Genomic DNA, 27,340 nt, shown 5'->3' on the forward strand with positions numbered 1-27,340 from the left:
ACTACAGTAGGAAGGTCTCTCCACCCTCTCCGGGGACTGCCGAACCGTGACGTTGGCGGGGATTCGGAGGACGTAGCGACGCCTGTTGGAGCTCCCGTGAGTCGACAGAGCGGCAGGAAAGCAAAATGGCGGATGAAGATGTTACGCTGGATGGTAAATCGCTACAATCGCTCCGTGTGGCGGATTTGAAAGCCGCTTTGGAGCATCGACACCTCCCTAAAAGCGGGGCAAAAAATGCGCTCATTAAGCGACTGAAGGGGGTAAGTTTGGCGCCAGTTATTGCTTCTACCGACGAGCTGGTCAAGTTAAGCAGGAGGCGAGAGTGAATTATAGGCCGTGGTTCGGGTGCGGGAATCAATAATATTAGGCACGCGTTCGGAGGATTTCAGGTCTGGCAAATTATCCGTCGGTGTGTTGAAATAAGTCGAACCAATTGTATAATTGTCTTTTGTGGTGCAACACACTTCAAAGTTGAGATGTGTTGCACGGACCGAACTGAAGGCCCATTCGGAGCGTGTGTTAATGCTAGCGAACTATCTAGCAGCAGTTCTGTCGTCGGGCCTGCGCTCTGTGAGAGGAAAAGGGGGCAGGGTGATTAGGTACGCGCCTGCCCATATGCGCTGTTTATAGGAACATTAACTCGCTAGCTACGTGATTAGCTAGCTTAGTTTTAGATAATTAACGTGAAGTTGATTTTATTTTTCTCTTCAATTAGCTAGCTATATTATTTAACTAAGTAAAATGTTCCTTAACACTACCACCACTGAAAAACGTTAGGTTTCCAGCAAACTACTGTTACTGCTGAATATTAATTTGGACACCATCATTAGAAAAATACATTTCCCAATTGCATTATAATTGCCTCATAAGTGTCTTAACTTAGAATTGCACACAATGCTCAGCAATCACAAATAATGTCATACATTATAACGACCCGTTTTTCAATCAGCCATGCAGTTTCCTATACTTGTATTATGGGCAATATCCTGTGTGTTAAAATGGGCTATTCTTCCGAATTTCCAATAGAATGCAAGCTGAAGGTTTGCAAATGTCAGTGGAAGGGCGATCGAAACTGTTTGGCACTAGAAACTCAATGACCCAAGTCGATTTGGATTTACCCATTCCAATGATGCCCCTCCTCCTATGCAACAGGCCAACGATCAATTTCGCTTCTACGTTCCCTATTTAGCCTATACAGAATTAAAACGGGTCTGTTCATTAGAAGAGAAGCTCCAGAGGGCAGGACAGAGAGTGTTTCAGAGACCATGCTTCCGACCACTGACGAGTTTTGGGCATCACTTGCTGCTGGAGTTGGAATGGGAAGATGGGCTTGTTGTCCTGTCTAGGATGCTATATTTGTTGACTGATTTCATGTATGTGCCTCCAATAATTTGGTTAGTTTTTCTACAATGTAAATGTTAAATGTTTAGTACTGTCTGTATTGCTTTTTTCTTATTCTCTCCTATGATGATCCCGCCATGCTAATACTGATGCACCAGACTGACAATGTGTCTCTGGGTGCAAGTGAGTTAAACTCATTTTTGCATACTGACTGGGTCAGTGTGGGCTGAGGAGAATAAATCAATAGCTCTTATTAGCCTGCATTTCTGTGAAAACACAACAGCATGGTTACGTTTGTGTTTGATGTGTTTTAACCAGTAGTTTGCTCGCTGTTTTAGGCTCTGATGTTGGAAAATGTTAAGAAGACTTCCACTTCCCACATTGGGCTCCAGCCCAACTCCCAGGTAAGAGACCTAGCAATACACTACTGTTTGGAGAGTCGGTACTAGACGTAGAGGCAATATTACGGAGGTTACCTGATTTAATTGTCAGTCATCTGTGTGTTTCAGACCAGATATATATATTTTTTTACCCTCACGTGAATTAGAAAATAATCCAACCTGTACCGTTCAATGCACAAAGGTGATCATTTTACTGATTGTGTCTATCGTTTTAGATTGTGGTGAAAATCAGTCCTGTATCATTAAAACGTACAGATAGCCTATTCTTTCCCTTCCCTGCTTTCTAATGTGCTTATGTTTCAGATTGGGGAGGAGATGAGCCAGAACAGCTTCATAAAGCAGTACCTGGCTCAGCAGCAGGAGCTCCTTCGCCAGAGGCTGGAGAGAGAGGCCCGGGAGGCGGCAGAGGCCGATGGTAAGACACACAACCAGGCTCTAATATCCACACTAGCACACTACTTAACATAGAATGCTAGTGTTGAGTGGACATTGGAACATAGTAGTCTGTTCCAATATCCACACTGAAGCAAGGTTTTGGGCATGCATTGTAAGTGGTATGTGAGTTTGGACATGTAGTTCAAGTCTGCGTTCTATCTGAACAATGTACAACGGCCCTATAGCTTAGTGCAGTTAACAGCTGTAGAGTGATACCAGTGAATGAATGGAGGGCAGTTAGCTTAGTGCCATTGACATCTGCATATAAACAGTGGCCTAATAGCTGAGTGCCCTTGTCATCTGCATATATGGATAGTGGGCCAATCTCAGACCTCTTGCACCATGTAATGTCCCCAAGTCCTTATTGTCTCCGATGATGATCCCGCCATGCTAATACTGATGCACCAGACTGACAGTGTGTCTCTCTGGTTGCAAGTGAGTTAAACTCACCTTCTCATACTGACTGGGTCAGTGTGGGCTGAGGAGAACTACTAGGAATAAACCACAATAACCACTTTAATATATTTATTATTTTACCCGAAGGTGTACTAACAGCTTGTCTTTATTTATTTTAACCTTTTTTTAAACCTTTATTTAACTATACAAGTCAGTTAAGAACAACTATTTGTGACGCAGATCGCTCTGCAAGTCCTGCCTCTCCCATCTCCTCATTGGTTTATAGAAGCAGGTACCCACGTGGGTGATTGAAAGACGAACTGTATTTATGGTCATCGTGGTAATACTATGAAAGTTTAGATGCCAATCACCATATAAGTTCAAAGATGAAAAGGCCTGGAAGGAGGAGAGATGACTAGAAATGATTCGGTTGACCGTTTTATGTGTGGATTAATTGTCGGAGTAGAGGACCTTGTGCATTTCAGGTAAAACAATAACTCAATGTTTATATCCCAGGACAAATTAGCTAGCAACAGCAAGCTAGGTAGCTAAATTGCCATAAATGTTTAATGCTTTTGGACCTGTCCCCAAATTAATGTAATTGGTTCAGAGTTTGCTTTGATATTTTAACCTGCGTGTCGTGATCACGTTTGGTGTTGGGGGAAAACATACATTTATGCACGATGGTGCACGCGTGCAGCTGGTTTGGATGCCATGTAAGACAACACATCATGGCAGCAACACAACATGACAACATGGTACAAACATTGTTAGGCACAGATAACAGCACGGGCAAGAAAGTAAAGGCGATAATGCATCACACGAAGCAGCCACAAGTGTCCGTAAGAGTGTTCATGATTTCTATTTATTTTATTTTACAAGGCAAGTCAGTTAAGACCAAGTTCTTATTTACAATGATGGCCAAACCCTAACCCGGACGATGCTGGGCCAATTGTGCGCCGCCCTATGGGACTCCCCACCACGACCGGTTGTGATACAGCCCAGGATCGAACCAGGGTCTGTAGCACTGAGATGCAGTGCCTCAAACCGCTGCGCCACCCGGGAGCCCCCCTATTGAGTCTTGAATGTAGAGATGGCGATAAAGCTGTCCAGTTTAAATGATTTGTATATACCAGGTTATTTTTGGTATGTTGGATGAGTAGTCTTTCTTGTTCTCTCCATTCCCAATTGAGTTGTAGTGCAGAGTCTGAGACTGCAGAAATCCCAGTTCCAAACTCTGACCCCTAACATCTAACCTCTGTTTCCCCTCAGGGGAAACAGGCCCAGAGGAGGAGGACGAGGACGAGGAGGAGGAGGACACAGAGCAGGACAACGACAGTGCTTCCTACCATCCTGACAAGGTCAGTAACACACACACAGGAGCAGAAGGCGCTCAAAAGGCAATTACATTCGAACGGTCCAAGATATATTTATTCTCCTATAATTTCTTGTTCATGTGTTCATATCAGGCTAGCTAACAGTCTCAATTTCTCTCTCTACCTCAGCATTGCCCCATACCCTCTCAGCCCCCACTGACCCGGGCTGAGGAAGGAGGTGGGGGAGGGACAATGATGATGGGGCAAGGAATAATGTCCCAGGGTATGGGCAAAGGGACGATGTCTCGCAGACCACACTTTGGCCCAGGCTCCATGCCCCAGGAGTCCCCTGACATCCCTGGCTCCTGGACGCAGCAGCGTCTCTCACTCCACGCTGGCCTCCGCCACGAGGAGCTCACCACCCCCTCACCACCCCGCGCTGTGGCCTCCCTGTCTGTGCGTGTCCTGGGGGACCCCGAGCGCCAGGGCCTGCCACCCTCCATGCCCCCCCGCGTCCAGGCCCTTGAGAATGAAGGCACCGCCCCGGCGGATGACGACCGACCCGCCCACTATGTGCTCCACCTCAGCCGCTCCGCTCGGGCAGCACCCAGTGCCGGGGGTAACCGCGTCCAGGAAGACAGCGATGATGATGACAGCAGTGAGGAGGACGAAGATGAGTGGGGACCTGCGGCGGGGGCAAGAAGAGGGGTCGGTGGCGGTGGAAGAGGACGTTCCCCTCCCCCTCGGCCCCAGCAGCCTTCCCCCAGCATCCCAGTGGGCCGAGAGAGGTCCAGACGCAAGCTCCAGCCTCCGCAACACATCCCCCCTCAGCAGGTAGTACACCAGCCCCCCATGCAGCTCCGCCAGCCCACCCCGCCCCCCTCCCCTCCCCCAGAGCTCTCCTTTCCTCTACCCGACACGCCCAAGCAGAGCCCGCCCGACATGGATGAGGAGCCAGAAGGAGCAGGGGCTGGGGTAGCCGTCCGCTCCCCTTCAGGTGGCCTCCAGAGGCACGACTCTGACTCCAGCTCCCGCTCCAGCAGCCCAGAGCCCCTGGCCCAGCGGCGGCCCGGACCCCTCTCCCTGCTCGCCCGCAAGATGGCTTCCGAGGGAGCATTCGGGAAGAGAGGTGAGGGTGCCTCAGACGGCCAGACAGGTCCTGGTGGGGAGTCGTCCGGACCAGATGGCAGTAGCAGCGTCCCAGGAGCAGGACCGGGGGTTGGGGTAGTCCTGTTCCCTGGGGCTGCTATCACCCACATCGGAGGCAGCAGCGCAGAGCACTCCGGAACCGTCCCTGTACCCGAGGTCCCTGCACCAGTGTCTATGTTTGGATCAGGGGCCCAGTTCCATCCTCTCTCTCTGGTGTCTGGAGCAGCTGTCCCAGGCATCACCCTCACCGTGGAGCCCCAGGGTACATCTGGAGAGACGGCACAGAAGAGAACGGAGAAACAGGTAGAGAGTGAGAGTTGCCTGCCGCCATGGAAGCACGGTCGTGATGTGACGTCTGTGTCCTTGCCGTTTGGGTCTGGGGGGTCAGAGGTGCCTGCGGTGCACCAGGGGGACAGCCCGAAGAAGTCACCCTTCGGCAGGGACGAACCCCTCTCCTCCCCTCCCGGCTCAACCGCCTGCCTGCCTGCTCTCGCCCCCAAGAAGCCCCGCATGTTCTCCGACACCTCATCCGGCTCCATGGCACCCCCTCCCAAACCTGGGCAACAGGGGTCTGTGGTGGTGACCACGCCAGGGGAACCCCCCCTCAAACAGGAAGTCCTCGTCTCAGGGGCCCAGCAGGACACAGACAACACCATAGAGGTCACCTCACCGAACAAGGCATCCGCGGAAAAGCCTGGATGGAAAACTGGAGAAATTGTAAAGATGGAGAAGGAGAGTGACAGCCAGGCAGAAAAGGTGACACCGAAAGCCGCCGGCGAGACCAGGAGAAGAGGACCTGAAGAGGCTGTTGAGGTTGAGCCCATGGGGCCTGCTCTGCCCCCCTCTTACCCAGGTAAGGGAGAAGAAGAGAAGAAGCGGAAGGAAGATGTGAGGAAGAAGGAAGAAGAGCGGTGCAGGCAGAGGAAGAGGGTGAGCGACAGGAGGTCGTCGCCCTCCAGCGGCGGCGACTCTTCATCCTCTGACTCGGATTCTGGATCCTCTTCATCACATTCCTCTGGCTCCACCTCCTCCCGGGACAAAAAAAAGGTTAGTGACTGGCTAATCCAGGTGTCAATCAAATCTTTCTCTCTGCAATGACAAGCTGCCATCACCCGTCAGTACTAGAGCAGTGTAGACGTTAGTCTCCGATGATGATCCCGCCATGCTAATACTGATGCACCAGACTGACAGTGTGTCTCTGGGTGCAAGTGAGTTAAACTCACCTTCTCATACTGACTGGGTCGGTGTGGGCTGAGGAGAACTAGTGAAAGATGCTTCACCACCTGTGACATGCTTCTTTATATTATGGAACAGAATAATTTGAAATACTAACCCCTCTTCCTTCATACAATCCCAGTAATCTTTCTCGACATGCTTTAATTTAATCGTATAAAAAGGGGATTCTTTACTGCTACAGAAGTGGCTTCTTGCTTTTGTCTCTTAACACGGCGCATTGATATTTTGTCATATATAGTCTGTCGTTTGCTCATTCTATTTGTTTCTCAGAAATCTGTCCCGGGAAAAGGAAGAGGGGATGAAAGGAGAAGACTGGAAAAAGGAGGAGAGAAGAAACAGCCTTCCAGGTCAGCCATAATACCATTTGAGTTTCTCTCACAACGCACACACTTCTTGCAGTTCTTTACACACACACACACCAGGGTTTCTGTTAGCCGGTAATAGCTGGATTTTGGCTGTTGAACAAATGAAGGCGATAAATAAAATTGTCGCCTGTTGATGTAAATAAGTTTGACTGGTCATGGTTAATTTACGCCAATTTAATTCCACTAAATGATGTGTGTGTGTATTGGTTATGTATCTGGGGCAGCAGCGTAGCCTAGTGGTTAGAGCGTTGGACTAGTAACCAAAAGGTTGCAAGTTCATATCCCCGAGCTGATACGGTACAAATCTGTCGTTCTGCCCCTGAACAGGCAGTTAACCCACTGTTCCTAGGCCGTCATTGAAAATAAGAATTTGTTCTTAACTGACTTGCCTAGTGAAATAAAGGTACAAATATATTTATTTATTTATCACACGCACAGCATACAGACTCGGAGCCCTTTTAGAAGAAAATCAGACAGCACTTGTATAATCATTACGCCACAATTCCAAATGCAATCACGTGTTCAAACGTTTTTTGGCCACGATTAAAGAGGTCATATTTTTTATTTCTCAACTGGTAATTGAAGCGCGCTTCCCGTTAACCATTTAAATGCATAGGCAAGGAAGGCAGGCTTCATCAGTGTCACACACCACTTTGTAATGAGCTGGAGGCAGTATGCATTTTGAAAGCATTTACCTGTTTGTTTGAAACCTGAACATTTTACTAGATATGAGGCATGTTTTAGCTTGCTTCAAAGTAGCTTAGGCAAAATCCGACGCTATCCATGGAGGCAATTATTTAAAATAAATACTTCCATATGCCATTGAAACCAGGAGCCTATTTCTCTCATGTTCTATTGGTTTTCAACTTGCTTTCACTGTCCTCTGGCAAAATCCACATTCGCCCGCGGCCTCCTGACTTGTGAACTTTGCTGCGCTAATAATGTTAAGAAATAAGTTTATCAACATTTTTTAAGCTAAACGTTTTGATCTCTTGCATCAGACTCATTGCCTTCAAAAAAAAATATATATATTTTTCAATGTCTCCTAGGCCTACCGGTTGTATGAATTTGGGAGCACCGTGGGCAGACACCCTAATCAGGTTACGCACCCAATGCATATGGGTCTGAGAAATGTACCGGTAAATTAAAATGCTGCCAGTCAAATGTCCAGCGCCACATTTTCAGAACAGAAACGCTGACACACACACTTCACAAAACAAACCCTTGGTGAGCTGCTAATATTTGCACACATACATTTTCCAATGCATTACCGATTTGTACAGTGCTGTGAAAAAGTATTTGTCCCCTTTCAGATTTTTGCATATTTTTTTAAAAACTGAATTTTATCAGATCTTCAACCGAAACTTAATATTAGATACTGGGAACCTGAGTTTACAAATAACCCCAAAAAGTGTGACTTATTTGTGTGTTTTGCTGCATGACCTAGCTGCTCTTCAACTCACAGACAGATGTCCTGACATTCTCCTGTAGAATTCTGATACAGAGCAGAATTCATGGTTCCTTCTATTAAGGCAAGTCGTCCAGGTCCTGAGGCAGCAAAGCATCCCCAAACCATCACCATGCTTGACCTTTAGTATGTGGTTCTTACTGTGGAATGCAGTGTTTGGTTTTCGCCAGACATAATGGGACCCATCTCGTCCAAAAAGTTTATGCAAGTTTGCCAAAAAGCACCTGGATGACTCTTGGAAGAATGTTCTATGGACAGATGAGTCAAAAGTATACATTTTTGGATGACATGTCCCGTTATTGCTTTTTCAAAAAATGTCTTCTGAAGGAATTTGCCTGGCGGTTTGTATTCTATGCATGTCCAGGCAGTAACAGGCTGCACTGACAACTTGAGCTTGGCTCCCAAGTTTCTAAACCATTCCAAGCCATCTTTGGTGTAGAGTCGCCATAATGTGTGATCCTAATCATTATTTTGGATCTGCAGTAGATGTCCTACATGCCCCCTAGCTTGCACATGTGCGCTAAACAGTGTACTTACACTTGAGATGCATTTTAAGACAATGGATGAGAAGGTGAACTTGACATTTCCAAAAATGTAGTTTAGTTGGAAGGCTGCATTGTGATCTATGAACAGCATGGGTTGCATTAAATACACTTTTTTTCACTGACTCATTTGGCAATGTTCAATTCATTGACAGAACGTATAAACAAAGGCATTCACTAAAAGTTGACACGTGTAGGCTCTTTATGGGCTATGCGCAGCACTTCGTTTTAAGCATCAATTGATCGATTCAGTTAGGCCTATTTTAATTCTCAAACTGCCAGGCACACCTGTCAAATTCAGACATTTCTCTCAAAACACAGGGATGTCGATTTGCACTAGATTAGTACTATAAGAGGACTTGACTTTTTTTTATGTATTTTTCGGCTTGAATTATTACTGTAAAATGACCGACGTGGCAGATTCAGACAGGACTTAATGATGGATATGTTGATTTGTGCTCTTGCACATAATTCCATAACCCTATCTCCCCCAGTAAAACTAATCCTGTGTGAATAGGACTTTACACACAGGTGTTCAGAGCACGCTAGAGAGCATGCTAGATACATTAGGGAACTATTCAGACCCCTAGACTTTTTCCACATTTTAAGTTGCAGCCTTATTCTAAAATCGATTAAATCACTTTTTTCCCCCTCAATCTACAAACAATACCCCATAATGACAAAGGAAAAACAGGTTTTTAGAAAATGTTGCACATTTGATTACAAATAAACTAAAATATGACATTTACATAAGTATTCAGACCTTTTTACTCAGTACTTTGTTGAAGCACTTTGGCAGCCTCAAGTCTTCGTGGGTATGACGCTACAAGCTTGGCACACATGTATTTGGAGTTTATCCAATTCTTCTCTGCAGAACCTCTCAAGCTCTGTCAGGTTGAATGGGGAGCGTCACTGCACAGATATTTTTAGGTCTCTCCAGAGATGTTCAGGTCTGGGCTCTGGCTGGGCCACTCAAGGACATTCAGAGACTTGTCCTGAAGCCACTCCTGTGTTGTCTTGGTTGTGTGCTTAGGGTCGTTGTCCTGTTGGAAGGTGATCCCAGTCTGAGGTCCTGAGCTTTGCTCCGTTCATCTTTCCCTTGATCCTGACTAGTCTCTCAGTCCCTGCCGCTGAAAAACATCCCCACAGTATGATGCTGCCACCACCATGCTTCACCTTAGGGATGGTGCCAGGTTTCTTCCAGATGTGACGCTTGGCATTCAGGCCAAAGAGTTCAATCTTCGTTTCTTCAGACCAGAGAATCTTGTTTCTCATGGTCTGGGAGTCCTTTAGGTGCGCAAACTCCAAGTGGGCTGTCATGTGCCTTCTACTGAGGAGTGGCTTCCGCCTGGCCACTCCACCATAAAGGCCTGATTGGTGGAGGGCTGCAGAGATGGTTGTCCTTCTGGAAGGTTCTCCCATCTCCACAGAGGAACTCTAGAGCTCTGTCAGAGTGACCAAACGGTTCTTGGTCACCTCCCTTACCAAAGCCTTTCTCCCCCAATTGCTCAGTTTGGCTGGGAGGCCAGCTCTGTTGGTGGTTCCACATTTCTTCCATGTACGCATGATGGAGGCCACTGTGTTCTTAGGGACCTTCAATGCCACAGAAATGTTTTGATACTCTTCCTCAGATCGGTACCTCAACACAACCCTGTCTCAAAGCTCTACAGACAACTCCTTCAACCTCATGGCCTGGCTTTTGCTCTGACGTGCACTGTCAACTGTGGGACCTTATATAAACAGGTTTGTGCCTTTCCAAATCATGCCCAATCAATTTATTTTACCACAGGTGGACTCCAAGTTGTAGAAACATCAAGGTTGATCAATGGAAACAGGATGCACCTGAGCTCAATGTTGAGTCTCGTAGCAAAGGGTCTGAATACTTATTTACCTAAGGTATTTCTGTTTTTTTTTTAATATAAATTAGCAAAAATTCCTAAAAACCTGTTTTCACTTTGTTTGGGTATTGTGTGAAGATTGAGTTTAATTTTTTTTGAATAAGGCTGTAATTTAACAAAATGTGGAAAAAAGACAAAGGGTCTGAAAACTTTCCAAATGGACTGTAGCTAATTATTTTACCAGGTAAGTTGACTGAGAACACGTTCTCATTTGCAGCAACGACCTGGGGAATGGGGAGAGGGGGATGAATGAGCCAATTGTAAATTGGGGATTATTAGGTGACCGTGATGGTTTGAGGGCCAGATTGGGAATTTAGCCAGGACACCTGGTTAACACCCCTACTCTTACGATAAGTGCCACGGGATCTTTAATGACCTCAGAGTCAGGACACCCGTTTAACGTCCCATCCGAAAGACGGCACCCTACAAAGGGCAGTGTCCCGAATCACATGGGGATATTTTTTTTTAGACCAGAGGAAAGAGTGCCTCCTACTGGTCCTCCAACACCACTTCCAGCAGCATCTGGTCTCCCATTCAGGAACTGACCAGGATCAACCCTGCTTAGCTTCAGAAGCAAGCCAGCAGTGGTATGCAGGGTGGTATGCTGCTGGCACAAGATACTGCTAATTAACACAGGTGATTCCGTCTGTCTTCCGTAAACAAGAGCTGTAACATGGAGATATAGGCGTTTGTGAACCCTAACCCTATAAAGGTGCAAAAGCTGGTCCAAAACACACATGTGCGCCCGGGCCGACATGAATAGATCCCCCCTGTATCATCCCTGCCTCAGTTGTCTGTAATGTGAATGTTTCTTTGGAATTGAACATGTTTAACACTTTCTTCTGGGCCCGGTTTCCCAAAAGCTTCCTAAGTCATCGTGAGAACCTTCGTAGGAGCATTGTTACATTTCTGAACCATTTCCCAAAACCAATGTTATTAATGTCGCACTTGAACCTGCTCGTAATCTAACGCCTAACTCAGACCACTCGTTGAACAGCTAAGTGTGACATTAGATGTATGTTTGCCCTCCGCGCGTCACTTTATACACATCTCTGCTAAACATAGAATCCCATGGTTTATATGTCTCTCTCTGACCTCTGATAACTTCAGAACAAAGTAGCCAATGTCTTTGCAATTTATACAAACTAGTAACATATAAAAAGATGCTTCAAATGAATATTGCGATGACTGCATTAAAATAAACAGTACGGGCCCGGGGTAATCATAATGAAATACATTTGATGTTCAATTGACTTCTATTTTGATACTAATTTGTCGCTATATTTCATGTGTAGCCCAACATGTGTGCAATGATGTGCCAAATCAGTGATTTAGTGCATGTTGATTGGGTAAGCAACTAGAATAAGCCACCTCAATATTTGCAGCTATAGGTGGTGATAGGAGCTGATCCGTCATCAGTATTGTAAAATAATTGTTTGGTAAGATTTGAATGGAGAAAACTGATCAGAGTTCAGTGCTCCCTTTCTTTCGATACTATAAGTATGGACACATGCGTGTTGTTTTGAGAAAAGCATGTTACATCTTTGGCCGTTGTAGGAAGGAAACCGGGCCCTGGTCATTGATCTGTGGATGGATGATTGGACTCCAGGTGTGGATGGACGTCTCAATGTAGCGATTGTGAGTTTAGATTATAATAAAAACAGGAAGCACCATTAGAACATGTGTGAATGTGTGTGTGCAGATATGTTTTATGTGTCTTGCCTTTGCCAGAAGATACCCACCCTACCCGTACGGTCAGAACGCAATCATGATTACACTTGAGCCGGCATGAGATATGGGTCGGAAAACTGCACTTTTCCACGTTGGGCCCCCGAGTGGGGCAGTGGTCACTGCATCTCAGTTCTAGAAGTGTCACTACAGACACCCTGGTTCAAAGCCAGGCTGTATCACAACCGGCCATAGGGCGCTGCACAATTGGCCCAGCATTGTTCAGGTTTGGCCAGTGTAGGCAGTCATTGTAAATTATGAATTTTCTTAATTGACACGCCTAGTTAAATAACTCTTGCCCCATTATCATTAAGTGTCTTGAAGTATGTTTCATGGGTTTTGATGAATGACATGACACATGGATTTATTGTAAAGAAAATGTTAACTGTTTATTCCATATAGAGATGACACATTAAGTTGGCCAGAACACCAGTGTCTTAGCTTGATCCATTGTAGCTACTGGTACTCTACTACTGCCAAGTTCGTTGTTACAATATGGGGCGGCAGGGTAGCCTAGTGGTCAGAGCGTTGGACTAGTAACCGAGCTGACAAGGTACAAATCTGTCGTTCTGCCCCTGAACAGGCAGTTAACCCACTGTTCCTAGGCCGTCATTGAAAATAAGAATTTGTTCTTAACTGACTTGTTTAGTTAAATAAAGGTAAAATAAAAAATATCGTCCCTACACTTACCGACAGCATTGTGAACGGTCAAAACGCTTACTCGCGACTACTAGTTATAGAAAAGGAAGTGGCAGTGGTATTTATTGTTAGGCGTTTAATGAGGCACCCCACAGCCGAAGAGAGACGGGTTAGTGCAATTCTAGATTGGGACGTCCCTTCACTAAATTTAACCAAATAGTATCTATTATATTGACAAAATAGCAGGGTGACCGCTCTAACAATAGAAATACACGTCCTCAATTATTGAAGGTCTGGGAGATCGGGTGGGACTGTTGTAGCCAGTGAGGGCAGATACGCGTGTGAACAACAGGCACACAGCTGTCGTTTTTCTCCAAGTAGCCGGGATGCCATCCACTTACCAGTACATTTGTAACAGGCTAAAACATAACGAAACTTCTATACGATAAAAGGAAGCCTCACGTAGTTCGACACTGTCAGACCTCCATACAGCGTCGGGGGGTAGTAAATCATCCCGCTTCGTCTTTTCCATAATAACCCCTACAACAATAACCCGAATCTTTTGAGATGTAAACTTCAATGGGCTGACGTCAGAGCTGGAGGTCCCAAGGATCCCGGCTAGTTTCCCCTCTCGGCTCGCTATCCAATATGGCCGTCGTGTATGTTGCTACTCTGATACCGTCGCAGTGCACAAACCCGGCAGCCGCATAAGGATTTCTCGTCCTCAGTTTCAATCCGTGGAGCAACCGATTGCGATAGAGCGTTAGGTGTCCGCGGTTCCAGCCAGACAATATGCTGTCGGAAGGGACCGAAAACGGGTAAGATGGAGAGCGAAAGGATAGGCATTACGTTGCTAGATTGGCTTCACCGGTAGTAGCTAAGGCGCTGCCAGTGCTGATTGTGTCATGTCTCAACCGCTCGTTCACCCTGCCCGCCTAGTGTCCTAATTAAATGATCGTTTAACTGTCGCCACACACGTTTTTAACTGTCAGTGGTGGGCGTTTTAATTACTAGACTGACACGAATTGTTACATTACATACATGCGTCGTGCACGTGAGTGTCGCTCTCCGCGTCCACGTGGGGTGTGGATCTATCGGACTCGGGTTGGGGGGAGGGGATGGGAGATACCGGGTAACTCCAGTCACTCAAGTTTACTAGTACCAGAGAATCCTTATACGCAGGTAAGTAAGTAATAAAACTGGTCGTGGCTGGATCAAACGCGTCATACTGAGAATCATGCAGAAGCTTTTAAGCTTATGAATTAAACAACGATTTCCTTCCTCCTTGACTGTCTTAACATGTTTCAGGTTATGCTGTGTGTGTGAGTGTGCGCGTGCGCGTACTAAAGCTCACCTACACTCTGTGAATCCAATGGATGTTTAAGGGACATTTTCTATCTGAATGTACTCGGTATGACTTCAGTGCATGTATAGGTGTACTGCATGTCTCACTCTCTATGGGAAGCCAGTGCAAGTGTAGATACACTGGCTGTCTTACTATATGAATCCAGTGTAGGTAACGACTCTGTCTCATTTGAGAGGTGGGTATGACTGATTCATTGTCCAACACCTCTGTCGTCTTTTATGCTTCTTTTGTCAGGTTAGTTATTGTCGTGTAGAGGAGATGGTGTCAGACAGATCCATGTATAAATATATGACTCTGGTGTCAGATTGCTAACTCGTGACCATGATAAAGAATACTGCTCATGATGCTAATGAGCAAGTGTCACCATGGGAGATCATTAATACACAAGACATCTGTTGGCAATTGTGGGGGTGTGTGCCCTTAAGGTGTGTCATAATTCTCCAACTGGCTAGGCTGTCTCTTGAGGGTACTACATGGACTACCAGTGGTCAGTGTGGAGTAAGGGTTTAATTATATAAAGGGGGATGGGGGGCCTCTTTAGCAAAGAGGCAGTTTCGTCCCAACAAACACATACTCTTAATGATCACATCAGGGACCGGGTTCTCCTCCACTGCTGCCCCACTGGGGTGATGGTCTAGTTGACATCTGTCCCCTGGCCTCTCATAGGTCTCAGATGGCAGGTGTGTTTTCGGAGAGCGTAAGAGACATGCGCAGAACAATGACTTCGCCTTTTTTTTGGTGTGGAGGATGTGGAAGGCTTTAGGGGTCTGAATCGGTTATCAGTCAGTGACATTAGGATGACCCTGTAAGTGATCTCAATGTGTGTACGCGTGTGATCTTTGGTTAGACAGCGGTGCATGTCTTGGTTGGTCAATCAGTGTGTGTGACTGACCGAATCAGGAGTTTGTTTTGAGGAGTATTTGTGACCTCGTAGCTGGGTCGCTGGGTGTCAGTTGGCTGTATTCTGGTGTGAGTAAGTTATTTATAGTTGCACTGTCCCAGATAACTGGCCTCAACCAACCTTCTCTCTCTCGATCTGTCCTCTGTGTGTCTGACTCTCTTTACTAGAGGTAGACTCATCTATCTAATCCTCTCTGCTTTTTGATGATGGTCACAGTTTTGTTCCTTCCTACTAGATTTTTTTTTTGTTTTTAGCTTTCATGGCTAATGGTTGTAGGTAGGACGAGCCGGCTTCTTTGCTGTTGTTTGTTATCTATGTATAGATCATTTACGATGACGTTCTTTATTCAGGTCTTTGTATGAGAATACATCTCTCTACTATCCTCATTCTCGCTCTCTTTCCCCCTCGCGCGTTCTCTCTCCCCCCCCCCCCAGGGAGAAGAAGCAGTCTTCCCTGTCGGAGCCGTCCGGCCCTGGCCCTATGGAGGTGGAAAGGCCAGATCCAGAGGACTCCAGGGCCCCCCAGCCCACCCCCGAAGGGGACCCAGAGAACAGTGAGGGCCGCATGGAGGAGGTAAGGTCGCTGAGAGGGAGAGGTGGGGGTCTGGGAGCATGGGGATAACTGGGGGGATGTTTCAGGAACTAACCCCCCTCGTCCTATGGCTTAGTCTGGTACAGGATGTGTCCCAAATGGGACCCTATTCCCTACATAGTGCACTACCCTGTTTTGACCAGAGCCCATAGGGTGCACTATAGGGAATAGTATGCCAATGGGGACACAGCCCTGGTTTGCGACAGTTAAAACGTCCGTTGATGGATAGTTGTGGATGTTTCAGGTTAACAGTGGACCAACCTACTAACCCCCCTGTTACTATGGCTTAGTTTGATACAGTTCAAATACCCATAGGTAGAATCTTCTCTCCGCAAATGGGACTTAACAAACTAACCTAACCTCTTTGAGCTGAATGTCGATTAGATACTCACACATTGACATGCCACACACACGTTACTCTGGAGGTTTTCATAGAGCAGTTGCCTTAGCGACTTGACTGCAGGTGGTTCATCTCTAATGGGGTGTGAAATTAGACATGACCTCCACACGGACTACATGCATGCTCCACATCGATGTCGTTGGGTCGTGTGTGTGCGAGGGGGTGTTTGTGTGTGAGAGAGGGGATGAGTCAGGCTAATCTACAGTCACATTGCTCATTATTATCACAAGCTAAACTAATACTCACACACACGCACATAAATATGCATTTAACATTTTCCAAATCCTCTAATGACCATACACAGTCTCCTAATAGGCTGACCACACAGCTCGCGTCGTGTACGCAGGCGCTGCAAAAATAAATGTAGAAATCCCTGTTATTCAATTATTGCACCCACACTGCTCGCGCACGCCAACGAGCGTCTGCGACACCAAGGGCTAAAATAGAAATCAGTTCTATTTCTGACGCAGATCACGCTGCAAGTCCTGCCTCTCCCATCTGCTCATAGGTTTGTAGAAGCAGGTACCCACGTAACCACCCTCATTGGTTATACCCACGTGGGTGACTGAAGACAAAGGAGATCAGTGGTGGTAATGCATCTAATTTATGGAAGTTGCCGATCGCAATATAAAGTCAATAGAAGAAAGGGCCTGGAAGAGAGATGACTAGAAACGATTCGGTTGACCATTTTATGTGTGGATTAATTGGCGGAGTAGAGGACCTTGTGCATTTCAGGTAAAATAACAACTCAATGTTTATATCCCAGGACAAATTAGCTAGCAACAGCAAGCTAGCTAAATAGGACAAATTAGCTAGCAAGTGCAAGCTAGGTAGCTAAATTGCCATAACTATTTAATGCTTTTGGACCTGTCCCCAATTTTAATGTAATTGGTTCAGAGTTTGTTTTGATATTTTAACCTGCGTGTTTTGATCGTGTTTGGTGTTGGGGGACAGAATACATGTATGTACGATGGTGCATGCGTGCAGCTGGTTTGGGTTCAGAGCCATCAAGGGGAAACGGAGTTAAATGTATTTGGTTGGCCATTTTGAAATGAGCGTAAACCTTCCTTCCCTTCTTGTTAGTCAGATCCAGTAGGGTAAACCAACAGTATTCAGTGGCTGAACGGACCCCTCATTTTGATTGACGATAGTCCATTGAGAGAAATTCAGAGCATTCTGTGCTTTTACATATTTCTGATTATAAACTAATGTAATTGGTATTCAGCGAAGCAATTTCTTTTGAAAGGGCTCACCCTCACTGTGTGTGTGTGTGTGGGGGGGGGGGTGACCTCAGGGTTTGCATGAGTAATAGCCCCTGACAGTGTGCAGAGAGAGATGCATCAAATATCTCTTCAGCTTTCCCTCCTTTTCTCTCTACTTCTCTCCTGACTCTCTCTCTCTCTCTCTCTCTCCTGACTCTCTCTCTCCTGACTCTCTCTCTCTCTCTCTCCTGACTCTCTCTCTCTCTCTCTCTCCTGACTCTCTCTCTCTCTCCTGACTCTCTCTCTCTCTCCTGACTCTCTCTCCTGTCTCTCTCTCTCCTGTGACTCTCTCTCCTGTCTCTCTCTCTCCTGTCTCTCTCTCTCTCCTGTCTCTCTCTCTCTCTCCTGTCTCTCTCTCTCTCCTGTCTCTCTCTCTCTCTCCTGTCTCTCTCTCTCCTGTCTCTCTCTCTCTCTCCTGTCTCTCTCTCTCTCCTGTCTCTCTCTCTCTCTCCTGACTCTCTCTCCTGTCTCTCTCTCTCTCTCCTGACTCTCTCTCCTGTCTCTCTCTCTCTCTCTCCTGACTCTCTCTCCTGTCTCTCTCTCTCTCCTGACTCCTGTCTCTCTCTCTCTCCTGACTCCTGACTCTCTCTCCTGTCTCTCTCTCTCTCCTGTCTCTCTCCTGACTCTCTCTCCTGTCTCTCTCTCTCTCCTGTCTCTCTCCTGTCTCTCTCTCTCTCTCTCTCCTGTCTCTCTCTCCTGACTCTCTCTCTCTCCTGACTCTCTGTCTCTCTCTCTCCTGGCTTGCTCTCTCCTGGCTTGCTCTCTCCTGGCTCGCTCGCTCGCTCTCTCCTGACTCGCTCTCTCATTCCCATTATCTCTTTATTTCTTTTGGTGTGACTGCTGTTTTAAAACCCCATTGATTGCTTTGTTACGAAGGTGCCCATGCCTCTTCCATTGCCCTTAATGGTACCTGCGTACTACTGCTACTGCCACCACCTCCTCCTCTTCCTCTACTACTACTACTACTCCTCCTACTCCTGTCCCGCTATGCCCAAGCGCCTCGGCTGGACCTGAGCTAGGCCCCAGAGTGACCACTACTACTACACCTGGTATCACTGAGTTACCCTCAGAGAGAAACCCAAGGCCTCCCCTCTAAGCCTCCAGCACTGACCCAGAGCCTGGCCCACCAAGGCCTCCCCTCTAAGCCTCCAGCACAGACCCAGAGCCTGGCCCACCAAGGCCTCCCCTCTAAGTCTCCAGCACAGACCCAGAGCCTGGCCCACCAAGGCCTCCCCTCTAAGCTTCCAGCACCGACCCACCAAAGCCCAGAGCTGAGCCAGTCAAAGAACCAGAGGTTGAACCAAAGCCACCCCTAACCTCCAGCCCAGTCGTTCACTGAGCCAGCCAAGCCAGCAGGAACACAATAACATCACACCAGAGGCTTTCTGTTGTCACAGCAACCAGCAACATAACCCTGGGGAGGGAATCCCACTCACTGGACTGCCTGCTGGAGAGAGGGGGAGGGGGGGGACGTTGTCTGCTGTCGTCGCCCTCCCTTCCGCCATTTTGTGGAGAAACTAAAGCGACAGCTACTCGCAACGCCCACACCGAGAGAGAAGGAGCATATTCTGCCAACCTGCAAACAAGAACGTGGAAAACAGACTTATCACAGACACGATGACTTCCTGCTGTTAATCCTCGTTTCCATGCCAGTATGCCCCCTACTGGGCGAGAGGACTGTAATCAGGCAGGTGCCTTTCTGCCTCATGGACTTGAATGAACAGGGCCCACCTACACACTGAGGCCCACCCAGATATCATCACGGCCTGGTAATCTGAAACGACACCAAATAGACTTTCTCCTGTGCATCTCCCAGCTGTGTCTTCAATGTAGACACTCAAATGGATTATTGAAGTGGATTTAAAACATTATTTTGAACTTCCACCTTTTTTTTCATAAAATACCATTTCTGAGTGCAAGAAAATATGGAACTGTTTTGTAGCTATGGGCCCTTTCATTGGCTCATTCCCTTGTTCCGAATGCTCCTATTGGCTTGGCCTGCCAGGCCAGCAGCCAACCTGGACCATGATCGGCTGGTCAATCCTCATCATAGACTATTACAACCTTCTGGATCTGATTTGAACTTTCACTTGCATCAAAGACAAAAGGACATAATTTAGTAGAACTGGTGGCAGTGCACACACAGAATAAGTCATCAGTATAAGTGTTTATAGCCTACAAACTGAATTCACAGCTTTTTAAAATGTAATTACATTTTTTGAACCTATTGAACATCTCCCTACGGCTTCCCTCTCACTGAACTTTGACCCTACACGAGCCGCTATGGATTTAAACTTTAATCTGTGATCTCATTGGACTATTGGTTATTACACAACCAGAGGTTTTTCAGTTGGAACTTTTCAAGTTTACAGGGCATGCAAGTTCTGTCATGGACATCAAGCTACCCGATTTGTTTATATTGGGACTTCCAAAGTTTTGTCCCCCTTCTACCAATATTAAATGACAAACCAACAATTATTGAACCCCTTGCCTGACAAGCAAAAGGCAAAATGACTATCAAGCAAAGCACCAGTCAAAAAAGTCCAAGGTTAAGATCCCTGCCTGCCTGCTAATCACCATTCAAATCGAGTCCCGCCCTCACACCTCTGCCTTCCCTGATTGGACCCTTGTTGCCTAGATACAGTACACACTGCCGTGCGGTTGAGCCATAGCCAAGCCAGTGAGGAATCAGGTGTCAATGGTACCAGGAAATGACTTGTAATTTTTCTCTCTATTTGAGATGTATATTTTTATGTATTATTTTTTTTTTTACAACTGTTCAGGAAATGTCAGTTAGTTTCTTCTCAGGTCTTTTTGGTCGTTTACTTCTACGACCGGAGGATTGACTTCATTTTGCTATGTGTAACTCAGTACAACCCCTTTTTTAAACTCACGATTACTACACTTTCAATTTGATTGAAAACACATCCTAATTTGATCTCCTAAAGCAGGTATCTAGCCGATCCTAAGTGTCTGCATACATTTCCTGCAAGATCACCGTCCACTCTGTTGGAACTGCAGTATCAGCCCAGACCTGTTCAGGTGTCTCTGGTCTGACAGACGAGGTCTCCGGCACCCCTCCACCTCTGTGACATCGAACACAGTTGCGACCCAAACAGCGACTCGCTACATTAGTTCCTGTAATATTTCATGTACATTTTCAGCCGCCAACACAGGCCTTTTGTAAATGCCAAACGTAAGGACAACGACATGTAACTGCCATAATGAAGTTTAGTATAGCCGGTCTCTGCTTTAACACATACAGGAAGAGCCAGACACTCAAGTCATTATTAACGATCAGCTCCAGGGTGTCCTCCTCTCGTCTGCTGGTCTGAGCGTTAACCTCCCAGGGCCCATGAAGATGCGTTAACACAACGCCCGGTGTCACTCCACTTGGAGCTGAACGGTATTAGTCAACGTCAGTCTTCTACTCAACCAGCTGAGGTCTGGGATCAGTGTAGCAGAGGAAAGCTACTTGAGGCCTTCAATTAGACCCCTTCACGTATTCATTTCTATGTGTTCGGTTTGTGCACGACACCCACACCACAGGATTATATTCCGTGAATTACCACCGTGTCTACAGGAACGCACCAACACACACAGTAGGAGTTGTCTAGTGATTAGTCTAGCTACCCCCACAGTAGGAGTTGTCTAGTGATTAGTCTAGCTACCCCCACAGTAACACAGTAGGAGTTGTCCAGTGATTAGTCTAGCTACCCCCACAGTAGGAGTTGTCTAGTGATTAGTCTAGCTACCCCCACAGTAACACAGTAGGAGTTGTCTAGTGATTAGTCTAGCTACCCCCACAGTAGGAGTTGTCTAGTGATTAGTCTAGCTACCCCCACAGTAGGAGTTGTCTAGTGATTAGTCTAGCTACCCCCACAGTAACACAGTAGGAGTTGTCTAGTGATTAGTCTAGCTACCCCCACAGTAACACAGTAGGAGTTGTCTAGTGATTAGTCTAGCTACCCCCACAGTAACACAGTAGGAGTTGTCTAGTGATTAGTCTAGCTACCCCCACAGTAACACAGTAGGAGTTGTCTAGTGATTAGTCTAGCTACCCCCACAGTAGGAGTTGTCTAGTGATTAGTCTAGCTACCCCCACAGTAGGAGTTGTCTAGTGATTAGTCTAGCTACCCCCACAGTAACACAGTAGGAGTTATAACTAATGCGCACAAGGAGGGGTGTACATTAGTTGTCTAGTGATTTCTTAGTGCTACAGCCACACCAACACACAGCAGGAGTATATTCAGTCCTTCTCTAGTGATCACCTCCCTGTGTTCTTTGAACGAAGGTGGAGGCGAACGTGTCTGGAGTCTCTCTGTATCGACCAAGCCCCCCCCCCATCTTCTCCTTATGTGGTTTAATAGGAGTCTGTCAACCATTTCTCTCTATCCCCCCTCATCGGGGTGGCAGAGTAGCCTAGAGGTTAGAGCGTTGGACTAGTAACCAAAAGGTTGCAAGTTCAAATCCCTGAGTTGACACGGTAAAAATTTGTCGTTCTGTCCCTGAACAAGACAGTCATTGAAAATAAGAATTTGTTCTTAACGGACTTGCCTAGTTAAATAAAGTTGTTTTTACATTTTTATCTCCCCCCCTTCATCTCTCCTCTGTCCATCCCCCCCTCATCTCTCCTCTGTCTATCCCCCCTCATCTCTCCTTTGTCTATCCCCCCTCATCTCTCCTCTGTCTATCCCCCCTCATCTCTCCTCTGTCTATCCCCCCTCATCTCTCCTCTGTCTATCCCCCCTCATCTCTCCTCTGTCTATCCCCCCTCATCTCTCCTCTGTCTATCCCCCCTCATCTCTCCTCTGTCTATCCCCCCTCATCTCTCCTCTCTGTCCCCCCGCCCCTCCTCTCTCTCTATCCCCCCGCCTCTCCTCTGTCTCTCCCCGCCTTTTTCCGACCCCCCGCCTCTCCTCTCTCTGTTCAGTCTGTTTAGTCCCAGTATGTGGGTCTGATCTCTCCCCACACCCCTGGGGTATGTGTTATGTCTCTGTCGTTCCAGAGCACCACTCCTAAAGCTTTGGCCACACGCAACATCTCTTTAACCAGTGAGTATTACCATTTTACCTTGTTACAGATTCTCACCTCAGTGAACATGGAATTTTATGTCTTCAATCTGTAATTGACCATCAAAAAGGGTTAAAGTCCCCCCTCACGTTATCACCGTCATACAATCTGTGATACTAACCTGTTGTTTCTCCCAGCAGGCAGTAAGACGTCTCCAGAGGGAGCAGGAGAGGCAGAGTCTGGGACCGCCGCGGGGAGGAAGAGGAGGTGGGGATCCTGCACGGCCGTCACCACCAAGAAACCCTCCATCAGCATCACCACAGACTCTCTGAAGGTACTGGAGGGACATGCATTCTGACCCTCCACTGACTTCTGGACAAACAGCAACACATTGAAGATGAATAAAAACACTACGTTTCACTTCGGAAAGAACATAAGTTCAAAGTTACATTCAAAGTGATTGTCCTTTTTTTGCCCCCCCCCCATCAGTCTCTGATCCCAGACATCAAGCCCAGTCAGGAGGCTGTGATGGATCTCCACCCAGACGACAGCCAGCTGTCTGGGGACGAGGACACCTCCACCACCAGGGAGGACCAGGGCCTGGACAAAGACCTTAAGATCAGACGCACCGTCACACAGGTGGGGAGTACATGCAGAAAGCCACTGTGGTATTATTAGTATCGTCCTGCAATCCGCTGTAGTGATTAGTTTTCTCTCCTTTATTCGCAGGTAGTCCCAGGTGAAAGCCATGAGAATGGCCAGGGAGAACGAGAGGAGGAAGAGGAGGAGAATAAACGGGAGCGTGAGAGGACACACAAAGAGAAGCGAAAGAACAGCTACTCAGAAGATGGCATGGTGTGTCAGTCCTCCACAACACACGACGCCAACGCCAAGAAAGGTAACAAACCACAGGGTTGAGGTCAATACCGTTTAAATTCAGAAAGTAAAACAAATTCCAATTTGACATTTTCCTCATTGAAAAGCACTGAGGAGAATTGGAATGTCAGTGTATTTCTGAATTGACTGGAATTGAAATGGATTTGACACCAACCCTGAATTACCACACAGCAGTTCTGAAGTGTAACACAATCTCCCAAGCCTCTCAGGCAAATACACTACCTACAGTGGGGAGAACAAGTACTTGATACACTGCCGATTTTGCAGGTTTTCCTACTTACAAAGCATGTAGAGGTCTGTAATTTTTATCATAGGTACACTTCAACTGTGAGAGACGGAATCTAAAACAAAAATCCAGAAAATCACATTGTATGATTTTTTAAAGTACTTAATTTGCATTGAATGAATGAATGAATTGGCTGAATGGAAGCAGGTCCCCGCTCCAACATCTAGTGGAAATCCTTCCCAGAAGAGTGGAGGCTGTTATAGCAGCAAAGGAGGGACCAACTCCATATTAATGCCCATGATTTTAGAATGAGATGTTTGACTAGCAGGTGTCCACATACTTTTGGTCATGTAGTGTATGTGACAAACTTCTTAACCACTTTTCTTTCCTAATTTCCCACTTCTCTCTTTTTTTCCCCTTTTCATTTTGCTCTCTCTTTTCCTTCCTCTCGTTCTGTCACCCTCAGTCACTCCCAGTGATACTCTGGTGCGTCGCTCCATCAGTCAGCAGAAGTCTGGTGTGTCTGTTACCATCGACGATCCAGTCCGCACAGACAAACTGCCCTCTCCTCCCAGAGGCAAAGTCTCCAACATCGTCCACGTCTGTAACCTGGTGCGACCTTTCACCCTGGGCCAGCTGAAGGAGCTGCTGAACAGGACAGGCTCTGTGGTGGAGGAGGGCTTTTGGATCGACAAGATCAAATCTCACTGCTACGTCACTGTGAGTGGCTCTCTCTCTCGCTCTCTCTCTCAGCCGGGCTCTCTCTCTCACCCGGGCTCTCACTCTTTCTCTCACACGGTCTCTCTCGCTCTCTCTCATACCAGTTATTATTGTCTTGTCTGAGAATCAAGTCTTGTCAGATCATTTATTCCCAAATGACTTAATTGAGTCCTGATGGCTTTGAAAGACCACACCATTGTTTCTCAAAGAATTGTCCATTGTTTGTTGACCTGTCTCTCCCCCCCCCCACAGTACTCCAGCACAGAGGAGGCTGTGGCCACACGAGCTGCTCTACACAGGGTGAAGTGGCCCCAGAGCAACCCTAAGGTCCTCAGTGTGGACTTCTGTGAGCAGAACGAGGTAATTCTACTCTACCCTCTCGCACCCAACAGGGAACAACCGGATAGTACTAGTAAACACTATGATCCCAGGAATAGCCCTGATGAACTGATGGGGATCATTATAAAGTAGCTTGGGAAAGACCTGGCTGGCGCTTCACTTAGGACTAAAGGAATATAGGCCAACAGAATGAATACCTCGGTTTATGGTGTGTAGATCACGTGTATAAAGAGAGTAAATCATATATTTTAACACACATTCAACCAAACCCTGGGCAACACTGCTGCCCATGTAGAAATTAACCTCTCCTCTCTTCTCCCCCCTATTTTCCTCTAATTCATCCTTTCTACCCCTGGTTCTCTCCCTTCTCTAGCTGGACTTCCACAGAGGTCTGCTGACCGTGGACCCCAGAGAGGAGCACCGGCCCCAGCCTGCCGTGGGTCCTGGAGGTCCCAAAGTCCGACCGGCGGGGCTGCCCCCTCTGATGCCTGAACGGGACGGGCGTGCGGACCGCGGGGCTGTCGGAGGGGTGCGGGACCAGTGGGCGGAGAGAGAGAGGGAGATGGAACGCCGGGAGAGGACCAGGGCGGAACGCGAGTGGGACCGGGACAAGGTGCGAGACTTCGGAGGCAAACCAGGAGAGGAGAGGGAGAGAGGGAGGAGATCTCGCTCCCTGGATAGAGAGAGGAGGCGAAAGGAGAGGGAAGGGAAGGAGAAGAAGACCGACAAAAAGGGTGAGAGAAGAGGGGGTTTTATGCCTTGCAGGAGCTCCTGCTGTCTGATAGCACATTAAAACAGACATTTGAAAGTCTGTATTTTTACTACATCATGCTAGTGAACACCTCATAATGTCCTAGCTGTGTTCGTAGCCTATAGATATGATGCTCAGACGCTCACTCTCTTCCCCCGTCCTCCATTTTGAGCTGTTCCAACAGATGAACCTCCTGTCAAACTACTAGACGACCTCTTCAATAAGACCAAAGCAGCTCCCTGTATATACTGGCTTCCCCTCACTGAGGAACAGGTTTGAGACACACACACTCAGTCATAATGCAACAACTTGATAGGTGTGTGTGTGTTGTCATTAATTACCTTTGTTGGTATCTCCAGGCAAACCAGAGGGGGAAGGAACGGGAAGAGCGACAGAAAGAACGAGAGAGGAGGCGGAAAGAACAGCAGGAGGAGGAGGACAAGAAGCGAGAGGAGGAGAAGAAGGAGAGAATGAAAAGTAGAGAGGAGGGAGGCGCTGCGGTCAGCACTGGGGGTGGGAGTGTCCGGGGATCTGAGGGAGACAGGGACAGAGAGGGGGAGCGAGGGAGGGATAGAGAGGGGGAGCGAGGGAGGGATAGAGAGGGGGAGCGAGGGAGGGACAGAGAGGGGGAGCGAGGGAGGGACGGGGACAAGAGGAAGGACATTGGTGGTTTCAAACCCAAAGGTCCCGATGTTAAACCCTTGTCGGGGTTCCGACACTCCCGTAGCCGTAGCAACCTCCGAGACAGACGCCGCTGAGCGGGGTCACAGTGACGGAGAGACGGAGGCAGGGACGGGGGGAAAAATGAAGGATGCAATCATGTCCCCCTCCTTTCACCTTAAAACACTTCCATTATCTCCATGGTAATGGTCTGTTCCTCCTTACTAGTCGACTGTCCTTTAGGCCAGGGAGACTCCAGTTTAGAAAAGCCCTCCTCACATTTACATGTATAAACTACCTGGTCACATGTTGATTGTTAGTGAAGTGAAAAGGGCTCCTAAATGGTACCCTATCTCCTGTATGCAGGCCCTCGTTGACAGTATTGGGAATGGACATTCTCTCTTCCTCCGTCGTCTGTCTGTCTGCCCACGTATTGGGTGTATGTGGGTCTTCCTCATACGAAGCAGTTGAGAGGCCTATGCTGAGCTCTGTAAATAGTCCTACATTTTAACCAGAGATGGAAACAAAGGGTGGGGGTTTGGCTCCCTCTAGCTTATGTGTGCGGCACTCTTGAGGCTTGGAACAAAGTAATAATCCATTTAAAAATAGCAGACCAGCCTACAAACAATTTTACTATTCCAAAATCCTCTGAAGTAATTTTTTTCTACTACCCGTACCAATGCCCTTTGTAGGTTCATGTGAAGGTTATATTTTCTCCTTTGATGTTTTATGATGAATCTCGTTCATCTCAGCCTTGGATGGGTGTTCTAGTGTGTGGTGGTCTGATATCCCTCTCCACACAATAAGGTTACAGCCGGTGATGTCATTACACTGAAATCACACTACGAAACTGTCCTTTTGCCTTGTCAGATGGGTAGGGACATTTGTGTGAGGTGGGGGACTGATTTCATAGACGCACACTTGGCATGCATACTGTCATGGGTGGTTTGGGTGGGGAGGGTAACCAAAAGCACTGAAAGAATCCGTGTGGCACTGGAATGACATAACTGTCCCATTTGTCTTTATCCAGTCATTCATCATTGGATGAGAGTGAAACTTAATTATCTACCGTTTTAATATTAATTTTATGATTTTAGTTTGAAACTTTTGTTTGTCTCCTGTAAGTGCTGAATGTACAAATTAAAATATATGCAAAGTTAAGTGTTAGTCCATTCTTTATCACATGGTCTTTGTCAGGCAGTACTGTTGAGTCAACCATGGATTATCTGTCAGATTAGCGCATGTATTTTCCCTGTGTAGTATACGTGTAAGCATGCTATCCTGAATGCTACGTTTGAGT

The 27,340-nt window shown here is 47.0% G+C and overlaps 1 protein-coding gene and 3 non-coding genes across 8 annotated transcripts; all 4 read left to right on the plus strand.

The window, feature by feature from the left end:
• The first annotated feature begins 46 nt into the window (after positions 1 to 46).
• acin1b (apoptotic chromatin condensation inducer 1b) lies at positions 47 to 27,201 on the plus strand. Of its 5 annotated transcripts, none has more exons than XM_036987458.2 (16): positions 47 to 260; positions 1,680 to 1,745; positions 2,046 to 2,157; positions 3,846 to 3,934; positions 4,079 to 6,085; positions 6,545 to 6,621; positions 15,616 to 15,754; positions 22,443 to 22,488; positions 22,645 to 22,781; positions 22,937 to 23,086; positions 23,177 to 23,345; positions 24,037 to 24,290; positions 24,543 to 24,650; positions 25,003 to 25,363; positions 25,553 to 25,653; positions 25,740 to 27,201. In XM_036987458.2, the coding sequence occupies exons 1-16, from the start codon at positions 126 to 128 to the stop codon at positions 26,136 to 26,138; spliced, it is 4,350 nt and encodes a 1,449-aa protein (XP_036843353.2). In that variant the 5' UTR covers positions 47 to 125; the 3' UTR covers positions 26,139 to 27,201. The 5 variants fall into 5 exon arrangements, with proteins under 5 accessions (XP_036843353.2, XP_036843356.2, XP_036843355.2 ...); XM_036987461.2 differs by having other exon boundaries at positions 25,565 to 25,653; XM_036987460.2 differs by having other exon boundaries at positions 22,648 to 22,781.
• On the plus strand, positions 1,460 to 1,559 carry LOC118966195 (small nucleolar RNA U6-53/MBII-28). Its single transcript, XR_005053461.2, has one exon. It is a non-coding gene; the product is annotated as a small nucleolar RNA U6-53/MBII-28 (small nucleolar RNA).
• On the plus strand, positions 2,546 to 2,647 carry LOC118966194 (small nucleolar RNA U6-53/MBII-28). Its single transcript, XR_005053460.2, has one exon. It is a non-coding gene; the product is annotated as a small nucleolar RNA U6-53/MBII-28 (small nucleolar RNA).
• Positions 6,182 to 6,281, plus strand: LOC118966193 (small nucleolar RNA U6-53/MBII-28). The gene has a single exon (XR_005053459.2). It is a non-coding gene; the product is annotated as a small nucleolar RNA U6-53/MBII-28 (small nucleolar RNA).
• Positions 27,202 to 27,340: the final 139 nt, after the last annotated feature.

The sequence above is a fragment of the Oncorhynchus mykiss genome, chromosome 9 (genome assembly GCF_057628025.1).
Source record: "Oncorhynchus mykiss isolate SJ-2025 chromosome 9, ASM5762802v1, whole genome shotgun sequence".
Classification (NCBI taxonomy): Eukaryota; Metazoa; Chordata; class Actinopteri; order Salmoniformes; family Salmonidae; genus Oncorhynchus; species Oncorhynchus mykiss.

Excerpts from the sequence above, each read along its gene's own strand:
- acin1b (XM_036987458.2), top strand. The coding sequence starts at position 126 with ATGGCGGATGAAGATGTTACGCTGGATGGTAAATCGCTACAATCGCTC. Across the intron at positions 6,622-15,615 it reads GAGAAGAAACAGCCTTCCAG|GGAGAAGAAGCAGTCTTCCC; the intron begins GTCAGCCATAAT and ends CCCCCCCCCCAG. Across the intron at positions 22,782-22,936 it reads TCACCACAGACTCTCTGAAG|TCTCTGATCCCAGACATCAA; the intron begins GTACTGGAGGGA and ends CCCCCCCATCAG.